The 24,841-nt window shown below is 39.6% G+C and overlaps 1 protein-coding gene across 1 annotated transcript in view; it reads left to right on the forward strand.

The window, feature by feature from the left end:
- The first annotated feature begins 2,931 nt into the window (after positions 1-2,931).
- Positions 2,932-24,841, forward strand: part of vopp1b (VOPP1 WW domain binding protein b) — a 33,056-nt gene continuing 11,146 nt past the window's right edge. Inside the window, exons 1-2 of the mRNA XM_020639805.3 lie at positions 2,932-3,226; positions 19,190-19,248. Of these exons, the coding sequence (XP_020495461.1) occupies positions 3,176-3,226; positions 19,190-19,248 (110 nt within the window). The 5' untranslated portion in view covers positions 2,932-3,175. The remainder of the gene's footprint in view (positions 3,227-19,189; positions 19,249-24,841) is intronic.

A 24,841-nucleotide genomic window follows, 5' to 3' on the forward strand; every position in this document is an offset into this window, starting at 1 on the left:
GAAATCAATAGTGAATCCAGCGACGCACAGTGTGACAATGGTGTAATAGCCAAGGCTTTAATACGGGATGACACGCCCAAATAACTATCACAACAGCCGGTGTTCAGACAGGCGATGGCAAAAACCTATTTAAAGAGAGAACATCAGCAGCAGATTCACAGATTGCTGTGTCTATATCAGCAAAGTCTTCAGTTTGAGTTTTCAGCCATGAAAGTATAACATTCAATAACTAAATTCCTGATGTGAATATGTTACATCATACTGATAGTTAACAGATCAACATGTTCAAACCGCATACTGACCACCAACGATAATCAGGTAAAATGGCGTTCACCATTTGTTGAGGTGGAGCTCACATTGAGTTTGATGGGACCAATGGGAAAAGCTTTCTCTGTGTGCAAGAAATTACAGAGACAAGCAAATCCTTCTTGCTTTGCCTGAGGACTTTCTATATGAAAGATACTATTACAGTTTACTCTTCTCTTGTACAGTTTGATTTTCTGTAAATGCTAAAGGCTATAGATTTGGAAAAATGTGGTTGACATGTAATGTCAATAACCACTGTTGTATGGCCACTTATTGAGACAAGAACATGATTGCTGTAGTTAGGCTTAGTGAAACCAGATAAGCTGCAGGCGAATAGAGGAACTAGACCTGGATGCAGGCACACAAATACGGGCAGGCAGGCTGATGCAGCAGACTAAAAATATGAAATGTCAAAAGAAGAGAATGACAGGCAGGCAAAAATATTCAGGCTCAAGAATAACCGAGCAAACAGATGAAGAACCAACAGCAAGAACTCACACGATAAACTGGCAAACTAAAAGGGCAAACTGGCTGGCCATATGCAGGGGAGCTGACAAAGAAAATATGGAACAGCTGTGTGTGAAGGAGACAACAGGCAGGCGAACAGGTGAAATAAAGAGGGTGTGGCAGGCAATCAAACAGGAGGGAAACCACACACAAAGGCAGGAAGCTAAACAGTGGAAGACACGGAGGAGACGAGAGCTTACAAAACAAAAGAGGAAACACAAAGATCAACCCAGAAAATGAGTTTAGAAACATCAGGGTAGTTAATGACCACACTGAAAATGTAATCTGAGCCATGAAATAAATAGAATGCTTAACACAAGAAGAACAACTTAAGAGAGATGACACAGAAATATATTCATATAAATTACTAAGAGGCAATTTACAGCCCTGATGAGTACCTCTTATGTTGTGTTGATTTGATAACACCCCATTATTTTTACCATTTCTATATAACAAGCTTATTAAAGGCGCAAAGACATAGTGACACAGACCTCAGCATTAATGTTCGAAAACAAGCAAATCAATTAAAAGTGTAAAAATGTTCTTATCCATGAAATAACTTGTCTATTTTGTCAGAATAAAAGTCAACATTTGGAAGAAATGGAAGATATACATGTAAGGATTTCTTGTTTGCTTGATAGTCACAGGGGCAATTATCCTTTAATTGTTGTTGACTATATATTTTTTAAAAGATACAATAAGACATCATGCTCTGTAACCAAAATATTGTTACCCACATGAAAACTAAAGCCAATTTCTGTCCAAAGGAGGAACTGAATCTCAGCTCTCCTGTCAGCACCTGCCCAGCTGTCTCCTCTGTCTCAAGCTGCTGTCCATGGTGCTGAATCTGAAACATCCCACTCGGAAGTACCGCAACTGTATGAAGCCCCTCAGACATACATATTGGTTATGTGGGTGCACTGAGAGACTGTAACACAATAGAGAAAATCATTCTGAGACTTTCATAACAAACCATGACTGACATTTAATCCATTAGCAAAGCAGACAGACCTATTATGAAAGCTGTCATAGCAAAATAGAGATGCATGGAGCTTAATCTATCCAGAACAAGCTATCAATATATTAATAATGTATAGCTTCATGTAAAAAGAAATCCTACCCATTGCTGCTCTCTGCTTACCTGTTTTATGATTTAAATACACATCCAGCTGCTTAATACACTATGTCAGCTTGTTTGATTTCTGTCATGTGGTTTGCATTGTGGTGAGTGGTTTTAGTTGATTTATTGGTTCAGTTGATTTTAAGATGTTATAACAGGGTTGAAACATTAAAATACATATCATAAACCCTCTCTTTTTTCTTTAAAAGCTGTAATAGGTATAACTCTGGCTCATTTGGAAGGAACAACATGAAACTAAACACAGACAATCAAAGTTGACATATCCTGCCAACTGTGAACATTATTACAATGTCCATTGAGTCCCATGTTGAGCTGCAGACTCAAGATTGGGGAGACTATGATAAAGAATTTTGCTTTTTAAAACAACTGAGTGCTGCTGCTTATGGGAGAGAGAAAACAGACAGTGAAAACACAAAACAATGAGCTAAAATAAGCTAGGTTCTATTTTTAGTCCCAGAGCTGGCATGATATGAAATATACCACAGCCGCTTGATATCAGCCATTAAATATGAATATAAAAATAATGATTATGTCTTGGCTTATTTACACCGACCCCTCAAATAGCCTTCTGTTATAACTTGACCTTGGAGTCAGTTTGCTGTAATAGTTTTTATTTTTATTTGTCTGTGTAGGCAATAACTATTTCACAAATACGACATGCTTCACCTAAGTTGGCTAAAACAAAGCCCAGTTATAGGCTTATTCAATGAACTCTTAGAATCAGTGTAACAGCATAAAACAACAACCAATAGGTTACAACAATAACAACACTTTTGGATGCTGGAGTTGTTAAAAAAACACAACATGCTTCAGTCAGAATGCTGACACATGCAAGAAACAAACAAAAGAGTAAATTCATTTTATTTGCGCTTTTATTTAACAATGGAAATGGGAATTCCTCCTCAGTGTAATAAAAAGTGTGTGCGTGCGGTAGGAGGGGGGGGGGGGGGGGGGGGGGTTCGGAAAGGGGCGGGGAATAAGCCAACATCACAGGCTAATGCAGTTTCCCACCATGCCATTAATCTCCGTCTGTGGACCGTCTGATCGTCACACAGGTTGCCTTCATCCGTCCTGTCACCCTTAGGACTGCGTGTCGGACCTGATCTCTGGGTGTCCCCGGTAACGGTATGAAATCGACACACTGAGAAAGGAGCATCTCCTCCTTGTCCTTTTTCTCCTCCAGAAGCGGAGCACGGCTCTCCTTCTCCTACCGGCGGAGAGATGAGGAATCGACTGGCCGATTTAGCCTTGACATTCTGGCTATTTCTAGAGGTGAGAGATGCCTCCCATTTTTTATTATCACGAGATATAAATAGAGCTTTGATAGACATGCGCGTCTGGTTGACTGCAAAGTGCTCATCTGTGAGCGTATTTATGACGCAAAGACAATAAGTCGTTATGTTCTAATGGTTTATGGCTCTGACAGCGGGCTGCCTGTGATGTCGCTCTGATAGGCTACGTGCTGCTTTGCTTTGTTTTGAGAGCGTTGTTCGCCAAACCCCATTCAAAACTACTAGAATTCAATATCCCTTTGCCTGACTCCACAATCATACACATTTTAAATAATAAATGGATGTTTTTATCATATGGATGCCATCTTTTGGTAACTTCGGCATGCAAGTGACACACATGAAAACACTTAATGTCGGTAAATCTTAACTTTTAGGTTGGCTGATGCCGTTTCCATCCACATTCTCTGTAAATAACACGAGAAAGATATGACATAGGGGTGATGCTGATTGGATCATATAGAAGCCCAAAGTCGACTGAAGACAAAAACATTTTTTTTTTTTTTTTAAATGATGAACCCCCCCCTCAAAAAAAATGATCTGGTTAGATGCTCTACAAAAACAAAGCTACTGGAGCTACCTGCGATTGTTTCATCCTTTGTCCTTGTGCCCAGACCCCCAGAACAACTCAGTGGGTTACTGGGCCTGTAGGACAACACAATCAAAGGGATAGCTATAGGCCTACAGAAGGCAAGGAGACTGAAGCCAAAGGTAGGAAGTACCTACCTTTCTTTTTCTTTATTCATTGATCGAGTTAGGAAGCCAAAGGCTGGAAAGCCAATTTAGTGGCACCACAATCTACCCATTTTCTTAACATGTGCACCTTTAAAATGAGCAGTAACATGTTCAGCCATAGGAATGTTTGCTATATGTTGTATGCGATTAGACTGACGGATCATTTAGGGACAATAAAAACATGACAATGAGTTCCAAGTTTACAGGCCTCTGAAGGTAGCACAAAGTGGTCACGATCCCCACTCTTCCTGCCAGTCCAGTACCGCTGACACTCATGTCTATTCATGTATTATTAACTCTGATCATTACTATTTTATTTCATTCAGCTGACTTAGTGAGCACATCCATTTTGAATGTGAGCATGCAGCCTAGAGGGAGTGAAGCCCTTAGACCACATCTTGGTGCTGCTGTGTTCACTTTGATAAGTGCTTCTGACAAACCTCTCTATGTTTAGATTAAGACTGATGATGTCTTGTTTCAGAGCTTTGAACATCGCAGAGAGAAGACTCTGTGAGGAAATACGCTTAAAACGTCTCTGCAAAATGTCTAAGGAAGCTGTTTAAGTTTAAAAATGTCAGGGATGTTGAGATTGTGATCATACAATCACACAGATCATTTGGATTAGTATAGCTTTTTGAGGGTATTCTTTGTAATCAAAAGTTCGGCTAAGTCTTGCGAAAACTGATAAGAAGCACATTCTTCATGTCTATTGTGCACACCAACAAGCAGCTTTAGATTCATATCATCATAATGAAGTGTCACACCTTGGAGCTACATGTTTTATTGTCTCCTTTTTAAGATTTGTCTGTGACAATTTTTGCATCGTGAGTAAGAGCGCTTAAAACTGGTCTCATTGATGATCTGAGGGCACAAACCCATGTTGGGTATTGGTTACTGATTTTAGCTTGGCTGTAAACAGTGATACGAGGGTCCATGATAGTTGCTCCTAGGCATGTTGAGTTATTTGTTGTTTTGGACAGAGCTGTTTGAATGCCCAAAGCCCCCCGTGCATCTTCACACTACACACAAGCATAAAGGTGCCCTGTAGAGTTTTCTTGTAACTGATCAATATTTAACAGTGTTGTGACATGAGCAGAATGTTGCGCTCCTCATCAGGTTGTTGATATTACCAAACTCCCAGAAGGGCATAGTTTCACTCTTTGAAAAATAACAGTGTGTAACTCATTTTTATTTTGTGCCTTTGAGATAAGATAAAATGTTTCTCAGGGATATATAGGGCCCGACCGATATAAAGGAAAGAAAAAATCCCACACCGATATATTGGCCGATATCTTTCTAAGATCTATTTTCAGACTGTAAAGATAAATATAGATTAAAAAAAAAGTTCATTGTGTTGATCCCTCAAATGCAGTTATGAAAAAAACACTCATGGAAAAAATGTATAATGAAGACAAGATGGTCACTCAAATGGAAAGTAACTGTGCTTGTACGTGCATCATCGCTCGGCACTCTGGAGAGTGATGATGCTTGTTGTAATCTATATAGCTCACTCTGCTGGTGACAGAGAACTGCTAATGTATGAAACTTAAATTGAATGCTATTTGACTGGTGAATAAATCTCGTAGGCGATACAATAGTCACTGGGTAAGCTAATTTTTCGGCCGATATTATCGGCTGGCTGATTGGTAGGGCTATAATATTTACTTTCAGTAACAGTGTGATAGCTGTTTTTAAGTGCTTCAGTACATACATTTGCTGATTGGAAAGCAACATACTAAAAGACAGTCTGGTATACTTGATCAATATCACACAAGAGGAAGTGATGTTGTATACTGAACATCAGCACTGTTAATGTTAATTGATGGTATTCATAAACCACGGTTGAGTTGGAGTGAAACACATAGGAAAAGCTCCTGTGATCCTTCTTCCTGCATTTCCCTCTATCCCACTTTCCGAGGCCAACACTGTCTCGATTGATGGCTGTTCATCATGGGTCTGGTATTTGCTCGAGGTTTCTGCCTCTTAAAAAGACTCTTAAAAAGTCTTGCCACTGTAACTATGCTAAATGTTGCTAAGTGCTCATGATGGATTAATGTTGGGTGTTTATAGATAACATAACAATGAATAAAGTCTTGTACCTGCTTTTTTAAAGTGTCTTGAGGTAACATTTGTTATGAATTGGTGCTAGACAAATATAGATTGATTTATTGATTGATTGATTGATTGATTGATTGATTGATTGATTGATTGTGGTGTCAGCACTCAGAATGCCTATTGTGCTTTTAGATAGAGTATGAATTAACTGTGTAAAGTAAGACGAAATAACATTTTACATACAACAAAAAAGAAAAGGACAGAAATAGTTTTATTTAAAAAAAACAAATACATACATAGAGATTGCATAAACACATGGGCAACTCCAGTGAAACTGCAACATGCACAAATGCAGCCTCCTCATGTCTGGAGCTGTAATGCTAATCTTCCCCACTGACAGTCAGATGGGCAGTTAGAGCTAGAGCTGTGACATACAGCTCATAGAGATTATTGAAGTAGGGTAACTAATGCCCACTGATTCACTGAAGCTTGGATATAGATGTCAAAAGCACACTCCTTATCTGAGTCATAATTCAGTCAATCATAAAGAAGGACAGAATCATATTGGATCCAGTGAGACTGGGGCACTTCGATGACTTGTAGTTTTTTTTGCGGGGTTTTATAAGATAGAATTATCTTGTTTTTCAGTCTGTTTCAGTGCCAAAGAAATGTTGTGACAGTTGTTTGGATATCTATAGGTGAATTGTGAAGAGGAACTGCTGATAGTTAGTTTCAGTTGTGACAGAGGGGCTCCAGTTAGAGCCCAATAGAGATGGCTCACTGAATCCGTGGCAATGTTATACTAACATTAAATCTTGACGCATTATCGGAACTTTAATGTAAAAATGCAGTGTTGACTCTGAAAAGAAGAGCTGCAAACACCAATGGAGGATGGTCTGACTCTGGAAACCTCTGATTTAGTGACATTTAGTTGGTGCTGTTGGCTGCTGGATCGTAATGTCATTTCTTCTCCCTGTTTTTTTTCTGTCCTCTAAAGATATTATCAAACACCTTGTTGCTACAAACATTAATTTTTGTATTATCAGTACATTCCAGTTTCAAAAAAGCCTCTCTTATGCTTTTGTCGGCTCCTCCTGAACACAACAAAGAGAAGCAGCACCTTGTGCTAGAGCATGCTCTTTGTGTGCAGTCATCCAGTTAATAAACCGATTTCCAGGCTTGCATGGATGTCTCTGCTGTGCCTATAATTAAAAAATAATTGCCTTATCACGCAGCCATACGATCAAGGATTGCTCTCTGCTGTTTGTGTCCTCTCCGTACAGGCTTTGAAACGAGGAAATAACCAGTAGCCTATGCAAATCACATGTTGTATTGTAGAAATAGATTTTTTCCAAATCCTAGAGTGAAAAGTGATGAGAAATCTGGTTTTATTCCAGAAGGAAGGAAACCTTAGTGAAAAAAAATCATGTGAACATTTTAAAGAATGCTAATCATGAGAGCTCTAGTTTGAAATCTAACCTTCCTCTTCAATCTGTCATGTGTCTGACTCCATTTGTCTAGATAAAGATTGTTGGATTTTCAAATTTGATATTCTTTATATAATAATTCACATTCAAACATCTTGACAAACTGAGGTCAGTCCAGTGGTGAGCTTTAACATGGGACAGGGAGATCAGAGAGAAGGGGGGAGATGTGACATGACAGAAGAAGAATGGGTGGATGCATGGGTTAACTGCTGTTGTTTTCTGTGTACGTGTTCAGCAAAAGAGGACTACCTTGTGTTTTAGAGAGAATAATAGATTAGCCTCGACAGGAGACACAGTCAAACCCCATTCCAGTTAGTTCTTTACTTTGCTTGCATTTTTGAACAGGAAATGGGGTCTTGGTTAATCATCCAACATAATCCATTACCATGGTGACCAGATTGCTGTCTTAGTGATCCATGGTTCTAGTCGGGGCAGCACAAAATTACATTTTCATCAGTATAAGGATACACTCTTAGAAATTCCCCCTGTTAAAAAAACGGTAAACAACTGGCAGTAAATTTACAGTTTTCTACCGTTTTTGTAAATACAGCAAAAAGCTGTGATTTTAAACCTTAACAGGAAAATACTGTCGAAAAAGAATTAACTGTTTGATACTGTTTATTTGCAGATTTTTACTGTGAATTGTAAATACTACACCTAGCAATAGATTAATTTCCTTCTACCAAAATGGACACAATGTATTTATTTTTCTAAACCTAGTGATTTGATAAATGATTCCTTGCATGTCAGGTTATAAAACACCATATTTTAAAATAATAAATAAACAGTGCCTTTAAAATTGCAACTTAAAATGTTAAGACAAATGATAAAACTTCAAACTGTCTTCTCAAACCACATCTGTCTTTATTGAAACTGTAACAAAAACAAAGAAAATACACTTTAAGAACATGAAGGTTAAATAGGCAAAAAAATCGGTAAATTACTGTTTTGTTTCCTTCAAGCGATAATACAGTAAAATATTGTTATAAACCGTTATAATACAGTAATGTCCTGTATTTAAACATAACAGGATCATACTGTTGAAATTTCCTTGTAAATTTACAGCAATTTCTTAGAGTGTAGAACTGCACATCTATTTCCTAGAACAGGTATGTGGGAAAGGAACAAGTCCAACAAAGATTGCAAGCAAACTCTAACACAAGTGCAATTAATTAGCAAAAAAAAACCATTGCCAGCCAATAAACGTACTTCTTGCAAGTTAGGTGGAGTGCCGGAGTCAGCATTATAGAGCTACAATCATGGAATACATACATGGAAACAAACTTCCTATAGCACAATGGGTATGAAAAATAAGTTCGTAAATCCAACCCATCAGATGGAAGCTTGAATACATTGTCCAAAAAGCTATCATTCAACAACACTCAGAGTTGTCCCCAAATGATTGCCAATAAATCTGAGGTTAGCTTGATGGCTAAAGAAGGATAGAAGAGCAGGGAACATGTGGTTGATGAAGACCTTAAGGTGAAAACAAAGCCTCTCTCTACTCGATAAACCAATACAAAAAAATCAATGCCTTTATTTTCACTGCATTGTCATATGGACCTTAAAAACACACGTCAACATCTTTGGACATTGAGCCTTCATCAGGGAGTCAAACAGATGAAAAGGGACACTAAGCCTTTTTAAAGTGGTACTCCACTAAGAGGAATTTTCCTCTTGAAGCTAGACTTGTGGCCTGCAGAGGTTGTGTACCCCTAAAAACTCTTACATTTGGTTTAAGGGGGACAACTTATTACAGACAGAGGAACAAAGTCAAACATGTTGAACAGTAGGATGACAAAGGATCTGTATGAGGCTATTACACTCATTTCAACATTTATTTAATGCATGTCAGATCGTCATTGCAATATTGAACTAACTTTTAATAAAGAATCTCAGATTTCTCCTCATATCAAACAGGCCTAGTCAATTTAACATGTTTAGGTGGTTAACTTTGACAGTACAGAGGCAGATTTCTTGCTGATTATTTGCTCCTAGAACCCCGCTGTTGACCCTGCTGCAACTCACGATTAGGCTTGTGGATATAAGCGTTGACAGGTGTTAAACCACCCCTCGCTCTTCTCCTGCTTCCTCCCTACCCTGTCCCTGCCTGAACCCACCAAGGCTTCATCCCGCCTGAAAACCAACTCTGGGTCAGAGCCATTAAAAATCACCTTGGTACAATATTTGTCGTCACCTACAAGACCTTGCCGTTGCGGTTTCATTGCCTCTTCTCCAGCCTAATTGGTCATTCTGCCACATTTCTTGGCCAATTTTCTCCTCTAGGTTCCTTGCAGCCCCCCCCCCCCCCCCCACAACAACAAAGGTGTTTGGGTGTTCACAGTCGGCCGTCGCCTCCAGCAGATCAAGATGTTTAAGTGAATGTGTGAATCACTAATTTGAAAGTGAAGCTGACACAGGCTCGGGGAAAAATAACAGCTACATACCACCTTTGTCAGACCACCATAGTTTAGAACCAGACACAAGAGAAAGCGTCTGCTTGGAATCAGTCAGCGAGTACACAGCTTGCAAGAGATCTGAAAGCTGTTTATGTCAGATTGGAGACCTGATATTGCATGAGGTGAAAGGGACAGGTCCATCCATGCTCTAAAAATAACAGAAGGTTTGTTACGTAGTTTGGCCCACACAATTGATCCACTCATCAACACAGTCAGCAGTTAGAGCTGCAGCAGTGGCTGTGACACAAAGAGGTAATTAAAGCAGAAAAGCTACAGTAAGCTACTTTTAAACCCTCAACGTCCGATTGCTGCAATTTGTGTCAAAAATGTAACTCTGCCTCCGAGTTCTTCAGTATCAAAATAAATCTGTCATAGTTCTGTAAAGCCATAGACTGCAAACCCTAACTCTCTGGAAACAGGCGTACTGTACTGACAAAGAAAGAAGTCTGCAGGGAGGTGTAAAATATCTAAATGCAAACAAAGTGTGGTTGCCATCAGCCTGAGGCAATACCATTGAGCCAACCTCTCCGCCCCCAATTCATGATCAAAAAGTTGATTGTTTTTTTTAATTTTGGCATGACAATGTTTTTTTCATTTGAAGAGAATAAGCCTCCCTTCCCTTCAATATGAAAACTAATGAGTGCTTTGTATTTAATAATGGCAGCTCTATGCTTTCTCTACCGCAAACACATTGAAATGTAATACATCTCTCTACCGTCTCTTGTGATTAGATCGTAATGTAGCATAGGAAATTGAGCTCAATATGAAAAACAATTGAGTTATTTCAGACATTTATTAATAGCTGAGTAAATGAATGCATAATGAAATACATATTACACTGTTATTTGTTTTTGATTGTTTTAAAAATTCTGTACATTGTTCAAATGATTTAGTGTTTTATTTATTACGCCATCCTTCCATTACCCATACCGCTCATCCCGTTCATGGTTGCAGTTGGCTGTCATTGGGCGAGGGGGCGGGGTACACCCTGGACTGGTCGACAGTCAATCACAGGGCTGACATGTAGAGAAAAACAACCAGACTCACTCACATTCACCCATTTTTATTAAAGTAAAACCTTTTACAAGATCATTTGCAAATACTATATTAAAAGCAGAATGAGACACCAGGATGTCACCTTTGGTTTGTGGCAGTTTTGAAGACTTGAGTTGCTAACTTTGAGTTAAATGTTGCCATAAAAGTGGCTGTAGAGGAGTCAGGGAGTCGGTCGTCTCTCAACTGGACGGTTGGTGGTTCTATCCCCGGCTCCTGTTGATGTGTCCTTGGGTAAGACACTGACACCCTAAGTTGCTCGGCGTATGAATGTATTAGTTAATGATGGACACTTTAGTCAGCAGCCTCTGCCATCACTGTGTGATTGTGGTTTGGTGTAAAAAGCACTTTTAGTAGTCAGACGACTAGAAAAGCTATGAAAGCCAAAGTCCAATTACCGTGTACCATTTATTTCAGCTGATGTGGTTTGACTTTATTTTTGGGCAGCTTCCAGTGGCCATTTAAGGAACTGCAGTTTTTGGCATTCTGGTAAAGGTTCCTTTTAACGTCTATGATCAAAAAAAGTTGTCCACTGTCATTTTTGCGTCACTGTTCTTATGTGCAATGTACATTTTGACACAGTATACAGAATTTATATCAACATTTCACTATCTCTGACAAAAGGGAAACAGCCTAGCAACTGCCTCTAACTAATACAGAGCCTGAAGGCAGGGCAGTAGATTAACATGTGTACGTGCATGCTGTACATGACACGAGGAGTACAGGCTTCCTCCAGCTCTATTTCCTCCTAATTGTTGTTTCCACTTCAGGCCAAACACACACTGACAATCAAATGATGCTTGTGGGTCTGTTGCTGCTTACTAATGGCAGAGGTAGTTGTGCGGTCAGCAGAGATCAATAAGACAGGAGGCAGAGAGAGCGAGAGAGAGAGGGGGGGGAGGATGGATGGAAAAGAGAGGAAAGGAAGAAAGGGATGAATTATAGAGGAGTGGAGGAAGTGAAGGAGAATGTTAAAAGCGAGTATTTGCAGAAAAAGTTCAACAAATAAAATAAAACATGATAAGGATTTTTTAGTGTCTGCTTTGTTTTTTTTACAGTTTTGCAAAGATGTTTCCTGCTGATTCCAAGTCAGCAAAGGGCTTTTACAGTGTCTTTATAAAACCACAATGCTTTAAGGTTCATTCCTTACAGGTTGAAACACCATTTAGACCAGACTGAGAGATTAGACGGCCATGATATCTAGGATAATAAGGAGACACTCTCATTTTTCTTCCACTGTACAACATGATGAGAGTCTCCAATAGGAAAGATTTAAAAAGTCTCCTCACTGGAGCGAAGCTGTTCGGTTATGTCCCCTTATTTACTGGGAGCTCCTTTATTGACTCGTCTACTTTTACATTTTCATGTACATTATCCTACAGCTTCAGAGACTAACAAATCCTCATCACCTTACACACACACACACACACACACACACACACGCACGCACGCACGCACGCACACACTCCTGCTTTAAAAGCCTTAATGGGTGGTGTAAAACCTTTTGAACTATTCATCCCCCCGAACGTCCTCCAGCCAAAACCCATCTGAGCTGCTTTTAAAGCAGGGAAACACGTTCTCTGGTTATGTAACGGTCATTTTTGTCCCGCGGGAGCACAGAGGGACATTTTTCCTCCGCTGTCAGTGCTTTCACTGAGTTCCAATTAGGAGAAAGACAATGAACAGAGCTGGATAGTGACCATAGATCGGAGAGGGTTGGAAACTGGATAACAATTAGCTCCAACAAATGTAGACTGACAGCCTACATTCTCTGATTGTAAAACCAAAGCTTTCTCATTGTAGTTTTTGTTGCATTGCTATCTCAGCAATATATTGTTTAAATTCTATGAGTGTTGAAGTTTTCCTCTGCTTTGTCACCCGCACTGTAAATGGAGTTGCAAATGAAAGAGTCCTCATTTATCTCGCCCCCACACTCATATCCATTCTGCCAGAGGTGACATTGTTATGAACTGAGTCGTATAATAGAAAGGCTAATTCTGGCTTGACTATTGAGTGATAAGAGGCCTAAGGCTATTCGATTTTGAGGAGAATAAAGAAGGAAGATCAAGGGTGGAAACAGGCTTCCAGAGGCTGTGCTGGTCAAAGGATAGGATTCAATGTCACTGAGAGAAACAGAGTAAAACAGCAGACAGAGAAAGAGGACAAAGTTTATTTCAAAACGAGGGTGTACCTTGGGTTGGCTTTCACCCGTTGGCCTGCTTTCTGTTGGACAGACAGGCGCCAAACGCCGTCAGGTTAGCTTGTGCTCGCTTACTTAAAATTCCCACATTACAACATAATTATCTTACCTGCAATGGGCGTGTGCTCCTGGTGGCGAGGGAACCCGATTTGAATGTTGTTTTACAAGCTGCAAGGAATATATGCGATGCTGCTGCTCTACCTTTAACAGTCACTAACAAGGAAAGAGCAAACGCAACCAGATAACTTTCATAACCTGGCAACACCAAGCCCGGTGAGAAGCAGTGAAAAGGAGGTCGCTTGTGCTGGCATGGCAACAAAGGTCCTAACTCCAGCTGTTCTTTATTTTGTCATTAAAGAAAAATGAGAAGAGAGACAAAAGATGGAGTCACCAGGCTCACGAGTCCTCACATAAAAGTTTTTCCAAATCTTGTTATTTTCCACTAGTGACCACAGAAAACAAATGGAGTTGATTTATACGGTCTCAGTGAGAAAGGATGGGATGCTCTGCTGCAGTTCTACTTTGTTAACATCTCCCCTGCCGTCTTTCTCTCGGCCCCTCTCCCTGTGTGTGTGTGTGTGTGTGTGTGTGTGTGTGTGTGTGTGTGTGTGTGTGTGTGTGTGTGTGTGTGTGTGTGTGTGTGTGTGTGTTCCTGGCATTTCCTCTCTGCCCAAGTGTCACAGTATGGCCCCATCCTCCCCCGGTAGCCTGACAAATAACCTATTGTGTTGCCATGTTGCAAACCAGCGAAACAGCTCGACCTGGCATGCCACCCTGCTGTTCTGCTCTCTGCACAGACCACAGAGAGGGTGTTTGATATTTGCTCTGTCCTTTTGGGCCTGTATTTATCAAACTGCTACAAGAGGAAATGTAGACATATAGTACAAGATAAAGTATAAATGCATCACTTCAACTTCAAATCCCAACGCTGGAGAACAAAACTATTTAAGGAATTCCTGCAGATAGAAAACAATTCACTGCAGTGAGCTTCAGGGCGTCCCTGTGCCATGTGATGGCGCCGAGGTAACAGGGATGAAGCGTGGAAGGTTAATATAAAGAATGGATTGTTGTTGGGTTTTTTTTCATTTACAAAGCAAATAAAGTTTCACAGCTTTATCTGCGATGCTTGACTAAGTTATCATAGTATTTCTATGGGATAGCAAAATATTCAGGCAGATTACATTTACGAGACTGAGTATTTTATTTTTTTTGTTTTGTTTTACACGACTCGCAATATCTCCGATTCTGTGCACTTGTTCAAGCTAAATGTACAGATAATGGTGATAAAACAGGCAAACTTGTGATTCTGGCACGTAAATATAACAACATGTGATGGTCTGTTACAGCTCTGACTATATGGGTTTGTGATCTGCTAATCCTATACTTTGAGAAGTGTGTGATCATTGGAGAGCAGCTCTTGAAAGCCACTCTTCATTGTAATTACAGTAGGAGGAAGCTGCTTGACAGTCTGTGTCAAAGAGACACATCTCTCAGTTCAAGGGGGGAAACATATCGCTCTTGTAGCATTTCAGCGGTCTTCATTCTAAATCATAGGGATTCTGAATAATTCAGGCCATGGGCTGCACTTTCTCTGTAAAGCATCACCTCACACAACCCCGACTACACTTAGGAGAGGCTGCAACGACGTTGCTGCTCGACTAATGTGGGTTACTGCAGTGAGCTGGGATAAGATCAGAGGAGGACGTGTATCACCACCATATGATTGTGTTTGAAAGGCAAGTTTAGAAATCTGATGATGAAATAACGGCCAACAAGACATTTTACATTCCAGAAATCAACATCAATTCTTCTTTAATACTAACTTGTGTTCTGCCTGCACACTGGCATTTAAAAACAAATTTTATAGTCTAAAATTATTGGATTCAGTTTGCCAAAAACATTGAAAATCTCCTAAAACAATTATTTATTGTTTAACATTTAAAGGTGCACTATGGAGATTTGGTAGTGAAATTTGAAAGTTGGAGAAGTGAAACAATTCTATGTAATATTTTCTGAACTGAATATACAAACTTTACTTAAAGGAAAAATGAGGACAGTTTGTGTATAGAGTTTTGAACATTTACCACAGAATCTGTACACTTCTCCAACTTTCACACTTCTCTATCAAAACTATAGTGCACCTTCAATATTGCACTCTAATAATACTACCTCTTATTTCATAGACGAAAGCAAAAGAAAAAATTCAAATAATCCATAATAAACACATGACCATGGGTGGAACCAAGGTGTGCACCATGCTGTGCGGAGACTGAGAGGTTAACTACTCATTACCACTTTGTCTCATGAGGATTGAAAACTGATGAAGGTTATGAGTAATCTTAAACATTAGGCATATGTAAAGGCCAATTAAGCAGTTAATGGAATTGAATAAAATATAAAAACAAATATATAAAATAATCATTTTGTTTTTTCTATGCAATGTGACATCACAGGCGTCAGTGTAGTCACACCACTCCTGACTGTGAGTCTGACAAAGCTGTTAAGCAGTAAGATAGATGGGGGAATAAAAATCATATAGTGTGAGCCTAATGAGTTGTATCCCATTCACACAATGACAAATTGATTTAAAAAAAAAAAAAAGTGTTATAATGGAATTCACCAGATCAGAATCAGAGAGCAAACATATGATGAGGTTTGCTGGTTTTAAGGCAGGCACTGCTGGACTATAACTCTCTCCATCAATTTCTTTATCTGCACCTCCCTCTGACTCGTTTCTTCTTCTTCACTCAGACTTTCATCCCTCGCTGTCAGCTCTCCTCTCATCACCTCTCCTCTTTCACGTGCTTCCAGTTCTCTTTCTTCTGATCCTCAGTTTCCACTTTTGTCATTGCTTTGTCCATGACCCCTTCAGTCCACCTACTCTGAATTATTGTCATTAATCAGTAATACTTTTTCTATTTTTAACATTTTTTAATTGATAAGATATTCAATTTCTAACTGCTGAGGATGCAGCTTGTTTGTGTGTAGACACATGAGCTTAGCTGAATGGATGTAAGCCATGGACTTGCTGAGGGACATGATTATGACTACATTTATTTTCTATTTTACAATCACACGGTTTTGAGTCAGTAAAATAGGCATGAATCTGTCTGGTCTCAGTAGACGGCATGAAAGAACAGACAAACGCAGTAATGCAACACAGAGAATAGAAAACAAAACAAGAGGCCAGAGCAAAAACATCCAATTAATCAATTGGAAAAATGTCGATAGTTTCGCAGGTATTTGGATGTAAACTATAGAGTAGAATCGTTATTAGGATTTAATTTTGAATGTTCAAAATGTTCAACTCATAGCAGCACAAATGGGAAAAAGTGACAGAAATGTCACAAGATCAAAGTCATCTTTATTGTCAATTTTTCCATACGTGCTGGACATACAGAAATGTCCAAAATCCCAAAATAGAATACAAAATACCAAGATTCAATATCTTCAGCAATGTCTTTTTTTTTTTTTTTTTTACAATGTTTTAAGGATTTGTCCACTGGTAACCATGCATGTCTGTACTCTAATGTCATTGTGTCATCCCTCTGTGAGGTGCATGTGTGAACAACAATACCCAGAGGATTTCAGGGGCAGTGCTCCTGAAATTCCTATGTGAAAATGTCTATAAAGAGCAAGTCCAAACCGCAAATCAAATTCTTCATAAAACAGATCCCTTGGAAATTCAGCCAAACAGAAACAATTTTTAAGCAGATTGAGGGAAAAACAAGCTCAAAGTAGGTTCAATAAGCCAGCCTGCACTGCACCATTCAGAGCAAGGCAAAAAGAAAAAAGAAAGGAAAAATAGGCCACATCTTATACGACTGTGAAAAGGCGACACACAGATAGAATATATCAATCCAATCCCAAAGGACACCCCAATAGGAATATTTCTTTCTCATCCCATCACAGACAGGTTTTTGATCTTCTTACAGAGGACGAACTTCAGTCTGCAGATGAATCACTATAAAACTGCTTCAACTTAACTCTGTCACTAGTTTTAATTCTAGTAGTGAGCTAGTTCTTTTACAAGCAGCTGGAGTTAATCGAGTTTAGTGCATACCAACACGAGATGAGTGAATGTCATAGCAATTTCATAACCGTATCCGAAAGCTGCATGTTTTCATTCACAGTGAGAACCCGGTAGCTTTGAGAAGATGTCTGCACAAAGTGATGCTGTGTATGCTGCCTGCCACCCTGAGGCAAGGCCTGTCCCTGCAGTATGATCCACTTCATTTAGCACGCTCTCCTCTGTCCGCCTCCATCCGGCTCCCTTTTCTCTGCTATCTCACCTTCCCTCTCTTTCTTCTCAATAAGCTCGGCTTCGTACCGCTTCTTTGCAGGGCGCGGAGTGATAAAGCTGAAAATCCTCTGTATGGCACTACAAAGCAGGCTGTATTTTTCACAGAAGGAGATCATTTCAAAGGCAGTTAATTAAAGGCGCTCTCCAGTCGCCATGTGCTCCAGCGTCAGGGCTCCGTGCATTGTGAGCTGAAGCGAGAAGCGTCAGAAGAGGAATGCAGGGGATCCTTCTTGAGTGTACTGCTCTGTATGTCTGTCTGAGTGGCATAAAGTCAGACAAAGATTGTTTCTTACTAAGATCGAAGGTTGACCTGCAACTATTCCAAGTCTTACCTTCTTTCAGTAAAAAAATAAAATAAATACTTCTTGCTTAAATAGTGCATAAATATTTCTTGTATAAAAAATGAAATGGAATGAAACGATATCTTTTGATAGATTTGGTTTCACACAACACTTCAGAATGACTTTGGACAAATGCCGCTACAATCGTGTTTTCTGCCACGCTTTCAGCGCTAAAATGAACTCATTTTACGGACTTTAAAATAAATGTGTGTTTCTGGCATGTTGATGTTAAACTATATTTTAGATGGATGAAGAGTGGTTTAAAAAAAAAAAAGAGGTCTTAGACGCAAACCTGAATCTCAATGTTGAAATCACAGCTAGTCCTCACTGGTCAAATAAGAACCCAGGCATGTATGGATTTTGTGTCCACTCTTAATCATGAACAATCAGGTCTGTTATCTATTATATGTTTGATTATCTTAGATGTTGGGTCTGTCTGTTGTTACCATGGTGAATCCTACAACCATAGATAGACCCTCAAAGAGCAGTGTGCGTAACATGTGTAAGGATGACCTCTGATCAGGTTTTACGAAAGCAGGTGTGGAAAAAGCATTGAGCAGCAGTGCCTAAGAGTAAGAGGCAGCAGAGAAGAGGAAAGATGAGAACGTTAAGGTGAAACAGCTGCTTTAAAAGATAAAGAGGTCAAACCTAGCCGCAGCTCAACACCTCTATCTGAGCTGCCTTATATGTACATGACAAATAAAACATGTTCTCAACAGAAGGATTGCATTATCAGTTGCAGCTTTAACAATTTAGGATGCACTGCAGGTCTCTTGGTTTTTGCCTGTAAAGGTCCAATTGATTCTGTCGTTAAATATGTAGTTTCATTCCTTTGTTTTGGAGATCTCACAGGCATCAAAAAGAGACTTTGTTGCAATTGTTTTAGTATGACTCTTCTGTGGTGAGAGAACTGAACTATTTGGGCGCTTGTGGCTCAGTTGGTAGACTCGTCGTCTTTCAATTGGTTGGATCCCCAGCTCCTGCAGCAACATTTCCGACTGGTCCTTGGGCAAGACACTGGGCATATGAATGTGTATGGGATTAGTTAATACTGATGGTCACTTTACATAGAAACCTCAGCCATCAGTGTGTGAATGGATGTGAATGGGTTGGTGTTGACTGAAGACACAAGTGTTAAACAAGCTCAAGTCCATTTACTATTCATAGCTCAAAGTCTCTTATTTCTCAGTAGAAATTTTGCCAGTGCTTACCTCTGTACTTCCCCCCCTCCCCATGCTTTTCTCTTGTCAATGCACGCTCACTATACAAACCTGTTAAGAGTAATAACTTTTCTCTGTCTCTTTTTTTCACAGTGTGTAGAAGCCAAAAAGTACTGCTGGTATTTCGAAGGTGGATACCCCATCTACTTCATGTAAGTACCACACTATGCAGTATTACAAATGAAGTGAGACACAGTTCATTCATTTTTAGTTTCACCTATGGGGTCGATGGCAAAGTGCAAACAAAATCAAACTAGCTGAAACAAATGTGTCAAAACAGCTTCCTAGTTTTATGTATCGGTAGTTCTAGCCCTGATATCGAATCGCCACAATGTTGCAGAGAGGACTCCATCCATAACTAGAAAGCTTTGAAAGTGTCCGAAACAAGTCAAATGTTTACTACCTTTAGTCAATTTATTTGCTAACTTCAGCAACCATGAATGGCTTTGTCGACTCCACCGGTGTATTAATTGTGGTAATAATGGTACGATTAAGATGACACAGTGCATTAACAAATAAATAATAATAAATAATCCAGAGTGTGGTCGGCTGTGACACCCTGCAGTGTCTGTGTGCAACTATTACATTCAACAAAGGCTCCACTTTCTCTTCTCAGCAAAGGAAGTCTTCCCTTTTGTGGTGCAGTTTCTGAAAATTCAAGGAGTCCAATAAGTTGCATATTTTCACTCTACATATAAAAATGTTGATGTGCTGCAAAACTAACTCCTCATATTCACATAGTGTAATTCAGGGGAAGATTTGTTGCTGTCCTCTTTTTGAGATTTTTTTTTCAAACTCTGAATAGTGAAAGACGGAGACTTCTCTCTTTGGGTTGCCCACATCTTGCACACTGATAACAATTCAACAGAGTTTGTTGCTCTGCTGCTCACAGTTTAGACAAGAGCCATCGGTTTCACTGAGGAGAGGCTTCTCCCACGGTCCCTACTTCCATCCATTGAGTTTTAAAGTGGTGATGAGGGGGAGGAAGGAAGTGAGACACAGAGTGTTAGTGAAGAAGAGTGATTCTGTAGCTAATGAAGGAAAAACTCCATGGCAAAAAAAAACATCCTCCCCCTTCTACCTCCTCTCTCTTTCTACTCATCCTCGTGGCACTAAATCTGTGTTTGTTTCTCTGGGTTGTTGTTTTTTTTATCGGGGGGGGGGGGGGGGGCTTTTTATGCCTTTATTTAAAGATAGGACAGTGGTTAAAGTTGAAAATTAGGGAGAGAGAGGGAGAGAGTGGGTTATGACATGCAGGAAAGGAGCCACAGGTCGGATTTGAACCTGGGCCGTCCGTTTGGAGGTCTAGACCCTCTGTACATGGGTTGCGCATACTTACCACTCAGCTTCCGCCACCCAGTATCTCTTTATTTAACCAATCACTGACTAATAGAGAAAAAAAACATATTGCAGCATCTTTTGCAGAAACACGTTTGTGCATTATATCAGTCCAGCAGTCAATCTTGTGAACTGTGAATTAAAAATATAATGGGTGCACTAAAATTAATAAACACATCATCATTGCATTCATACTTATATATGAAATGCAGATATCCCCTCAATTGCCCTAATGAGGACTCTGACAACTGCTGTCATCACCTTTCATGCCAAAAACTGACACTGTAGTGACCCTGCCTCATCAGGATTTCAAACAGTTAAGCACATTTATCCGAAAGGCGTTAGCCTACTTCACATAGTGAGGATCTTAAAGTGTCTCTTCCTCTACTTCAGCCTCTTCCCCGGTGTCGTTTTCTTTGCCTGCAGCGGAATGAAAGAGCTTCTTCAGGAGGATTTAATGCGTGCTGTTTATGTCTCAGGAGAGAACTTCTCAATCCCCTCCATTATCTGTCTCTTTCTCACAGTGTGGCTATTTTCATGGTCCTGTCCATCTGTCCTCATGAGGACAAACTAATGTGATTGCTGTGGACACCTGAGAGAAATCGCATCATGCCCATTCAATTTTGTGGGGCTCGACAGGATTTTTCTCATATCTTAACATAAAAAAAAATAAAAAAATGTTGGTTTCACCCAAAGCTGCTGCAATGAGACCAGTTCCCATCAGCGGGTACTCACATACTTAGACAGATGACAGGTAGCCACTTGTTGCTGAAGTCACAGTGGAGCATCAACCTTTTCTTCAAACGTGTAAACATGAGATGTAAACAAAGTGGTTTAGCCCTCTGCTCAGTTAGTTAAGATTTGTTAAACTGTAGCATCCTGTTCTGTCTTAATAAAGCCAGTTTAGAAGTGAGAGATCCTTCAGGTATGTTTTAACACTAAATCAGAGGGAGCGTGCTGCGAAAACTAAACTCTACTTTTTAGTTTTAGATCAGGATTTTCCTCAACATTTTCCTTCTTTAAAATGTTTTTAAAGCTCTAGCTGCAGAGGTTGAACATGCAACAGGTGGGTTATTTTTGGTGAGATAGGCTAATTAAATAAGAAGGGCTATCTTACTTCACAGTTATGTGATTCAAGTGGTGGAAAAGGGAGCCAGATCATTTACTTAAGAGGGTGCAGCGTTAAAGGTAGAAGTCCTGCAATGGCCTCTAAAATTAATGAAATATCTTATACTATTGAATTAGAATGATTAAGGAATACATATAGTCGTCAGCACCTCAGTCGTACAGCGTTTAAAGGCCAGAGCTAGCTTTAAGTGCAGCTGGGACCATGTGGAAAACAAACGGCCCAATGACATTCTAAAGAAAAGTAAGTAACATTATATGATGTAGAAAAGCAGAATAATAAACGAGCAGATACAGTCAAATACTCAGGTGCCTCAGATCTGTATTTTAGCAGTTTCTGAATTGACTTTGTTCCCCAATTTGACCATTTCAGACCAATCAGGAAGGATGTGATGGTGATGTTCATCAGGCAGGTAGAGTTGCTGATCTCTGTGAGGCAGGTAAACAAGAAAGTCGCATAATGATGACAGCGACATGATGATGATGATGATGATGATGATGATGATGACAGAGACATGATGATTATGATGATGATGATGATGTTGGTGATGCCGAGCTAAGAGAATTGTAGATTGATGATGAAAACAGCTGTTTTAATTAGCACTGTGTTAGATTGAGTCAGGCTCTCCCACGCAATGTGAGAAATGTTGCATTATTTAACTGCGGACTGTAAATATTAATGGGCGAAGCCTCAATGTCATCACCAATCTGTTCCTGCAGGGGGCTCTGGAGGCAGCAGCCACCACGCTGGAAATGCTGCCTCAGCCTAACTTTCAGTCAACCTAATGACAGGCTGAGAGCTGGAGCTGAGGCGGGTTTTAAGAGTCCTTACAAACTGTTATATCTCGACTACCTGTCAATGAGGTCATCTGCGTGCCTAACTATGGATAACACGTATCTTACATAAAATTTTGTCCTGGAGCCAGCCTCAAGCTGACCCTCGAGGCACTGCAGGATTTTGCCCTTCTGAATTGGCTTCATTTTTAAAGACTGGGGGTTGCCGCTTGAATTTAACTTCTCTTTCACTCAGACTTTCAGACTGAAACAGAAATAACACCCCTCATGCCTTTGGTTATATATATATTTAAAAATGCAGAAAATGGCATCAGTCTTCCCAAGTTTTTCAGAGAAGGACCCCGTTGACCCCACGACTCCTGTCCTGCCTAACAGGACAGGACACAATCTTGAATTTAACACAGAAAGAAGGAATTAGATTTATCCAATATTCTGGAGTACAAACATCAAGCATGAACCTGTAAAGAGCCTTTGTGTTGTGAGTCACCTTGAGTTGCTGGGGAATTTCAAGTGCTACTGTATGGTAGGACAGGCTTCAGGCAAAAAGTGCTGAGATTATTGGAACAGGGACATGCCATTGGTCTATAAACAATAAAGAGTTCTTTTATTTTGCTTATTCATGAGCAAAGCAGTCGCAGCAGTAGTAGTGGCTTTGACTCACATCTCATGGTGGAAATGAAGACACAAAAACACAAGATTTTTGTCAAAAAAGATAATTGTATGCATCGTTGTGTGGTTTGGTCTGATAGTGATTATTTCCCTTGTTACATTGGCTGTTGCTGTCTGTCATTTCAATCTCTGACCTTAAGCTTTGCATCTTGGGAAGCGCATACATAAGGGATAAATACTGTAGATTTTTCCCGAATCAGTACGCTGATGAAGGCTGCTGCTTTAACCAATAAAAAATAAAAATTAGTGTGCTAACTTTTATGTTTTTCTTATCAGTATCAGGATAGTTTTGGCATACTGTGGCTCTCGCATTTATTCACATAATGCATGCTGCATTTTGGCCAAATCAGTACACACTGCTAGTATACTGCCCTACAAAGGCAAAAGGCAGTAACTTCAATTTTTTTGAAAATGAGTTTTTGTCATTTTTGGAACATTACAGATGTGCTTTATTATGTAGGTTGTATTTGCCTTAACTTCCAAAAGCCCTCAAGAAACCAAGGCAGAGTCCAGTAACTTCACTCATCAGGGTCTTTGAACTGCAGCATTCAGGAACGCTCAAACTGAGTTCAGGTCTTCTGCCTTTGTTTTGCTGCGGATCAAAGTGAAGTTACTGTTTCACTGCAGTGGAGTTAAGGTGTTACGCTTTTGTTTTAATGTCATGATCACTAGATTTCATGTATATGTTATCATTAGTATCATATACTGATTTAATATAGTGATCAGCAACCAAGGGAGCTAACAAATGGAAGTTAATGCCTTTTGCCTTGGCATGACCGCTTATTGTACAGGCAATGCAACGGCAGAGTACCTTAACTTCCAAATAAGGGTCAAAGGTCATGTTTAAGCTCAAGATTTGTATGTACATTAATAACCTCATTAAAAAGACAAAGAATTGCCACATTTCCAATATTCTGCCTGCAACTCATTTGGCTGGACAACAAAAAGACTTTAAAGTCATTTTTCTCAGTTCTGCACACTTGTAGGGCAGTATAGGAGGCGGTTTTGAAAACAGCCAAAGACTAAAGACACAAAGCAATCAGACTTGGGTGAGACTAACAAGACACAGGTGAGAACAATGAGGGCAATTACAAAGGCAGGAAGTAAAATTAAACATGTAACACTGGGCAAGAACTACGAACTAAAACAGGACACACTAAAAACTAGACTCAGGACTAATACAGAACAAGGGCAGGAATTTACACTAGGTATTACACACAAGGACCAAGATCTACAAAATAAACTAGAAAGCACTTTAACAGAGTACACAGGACATGACAAATTAACAACAAACCTAGAACGGAAGTGAAAAAAAGAGCAACTCAACAATTAAGGCAATAAATTTAACAACTCAGTATTTAATGCTGGATAAATCTTCATCAGTGAGGCATATTCTTGGTCTGTGGTCACAAAGTCATTTCATGATTGATTATATTTCCCCCATAACATTTGGCTTCATTTTAGTCTGTTTTTCAAAAGAGAAACTGCCTGTTTAATACTGGAGACTTAGAAAGAATTATTGGTTTATAGTCTAATAAATCCTGGTTGGTTTGGCTATTACAGAGGAAGGGCATCAGGCTAAGGGCCAGAAATAAGAACATTACTTTTTCAGGGTGCAACCAAAGATTGGCACAATTTATTTATTAAGCTTAAAAGTTTGGCAGCGTGGACTTGGCATCCTAACTATGAAGAGAGATGCTGTAAAGCTGATGCAACAAGCTCCAGGGCTGAAGTTCTAACCACCAGTTCAACTAACTGAATTCATGCAAACACTACATTTCCTCCTCACATTGCTAAACAGCAGCATGAACAGTTGTT

The sequence above is a fragment of the Labrus bergylta genome, chromosome 20 (assembly GCF_963930695.1).
Source record: "Labrus bergylta chromosome 20, fLabBer1.1, whole genome shotgun sequence".
Classification (NCBI taxonomy): Eukaryota; Metazoa; Chordata; class Actinopteri; order Labriformes; family Labridae; genus Labrus; species Labrus bergylta.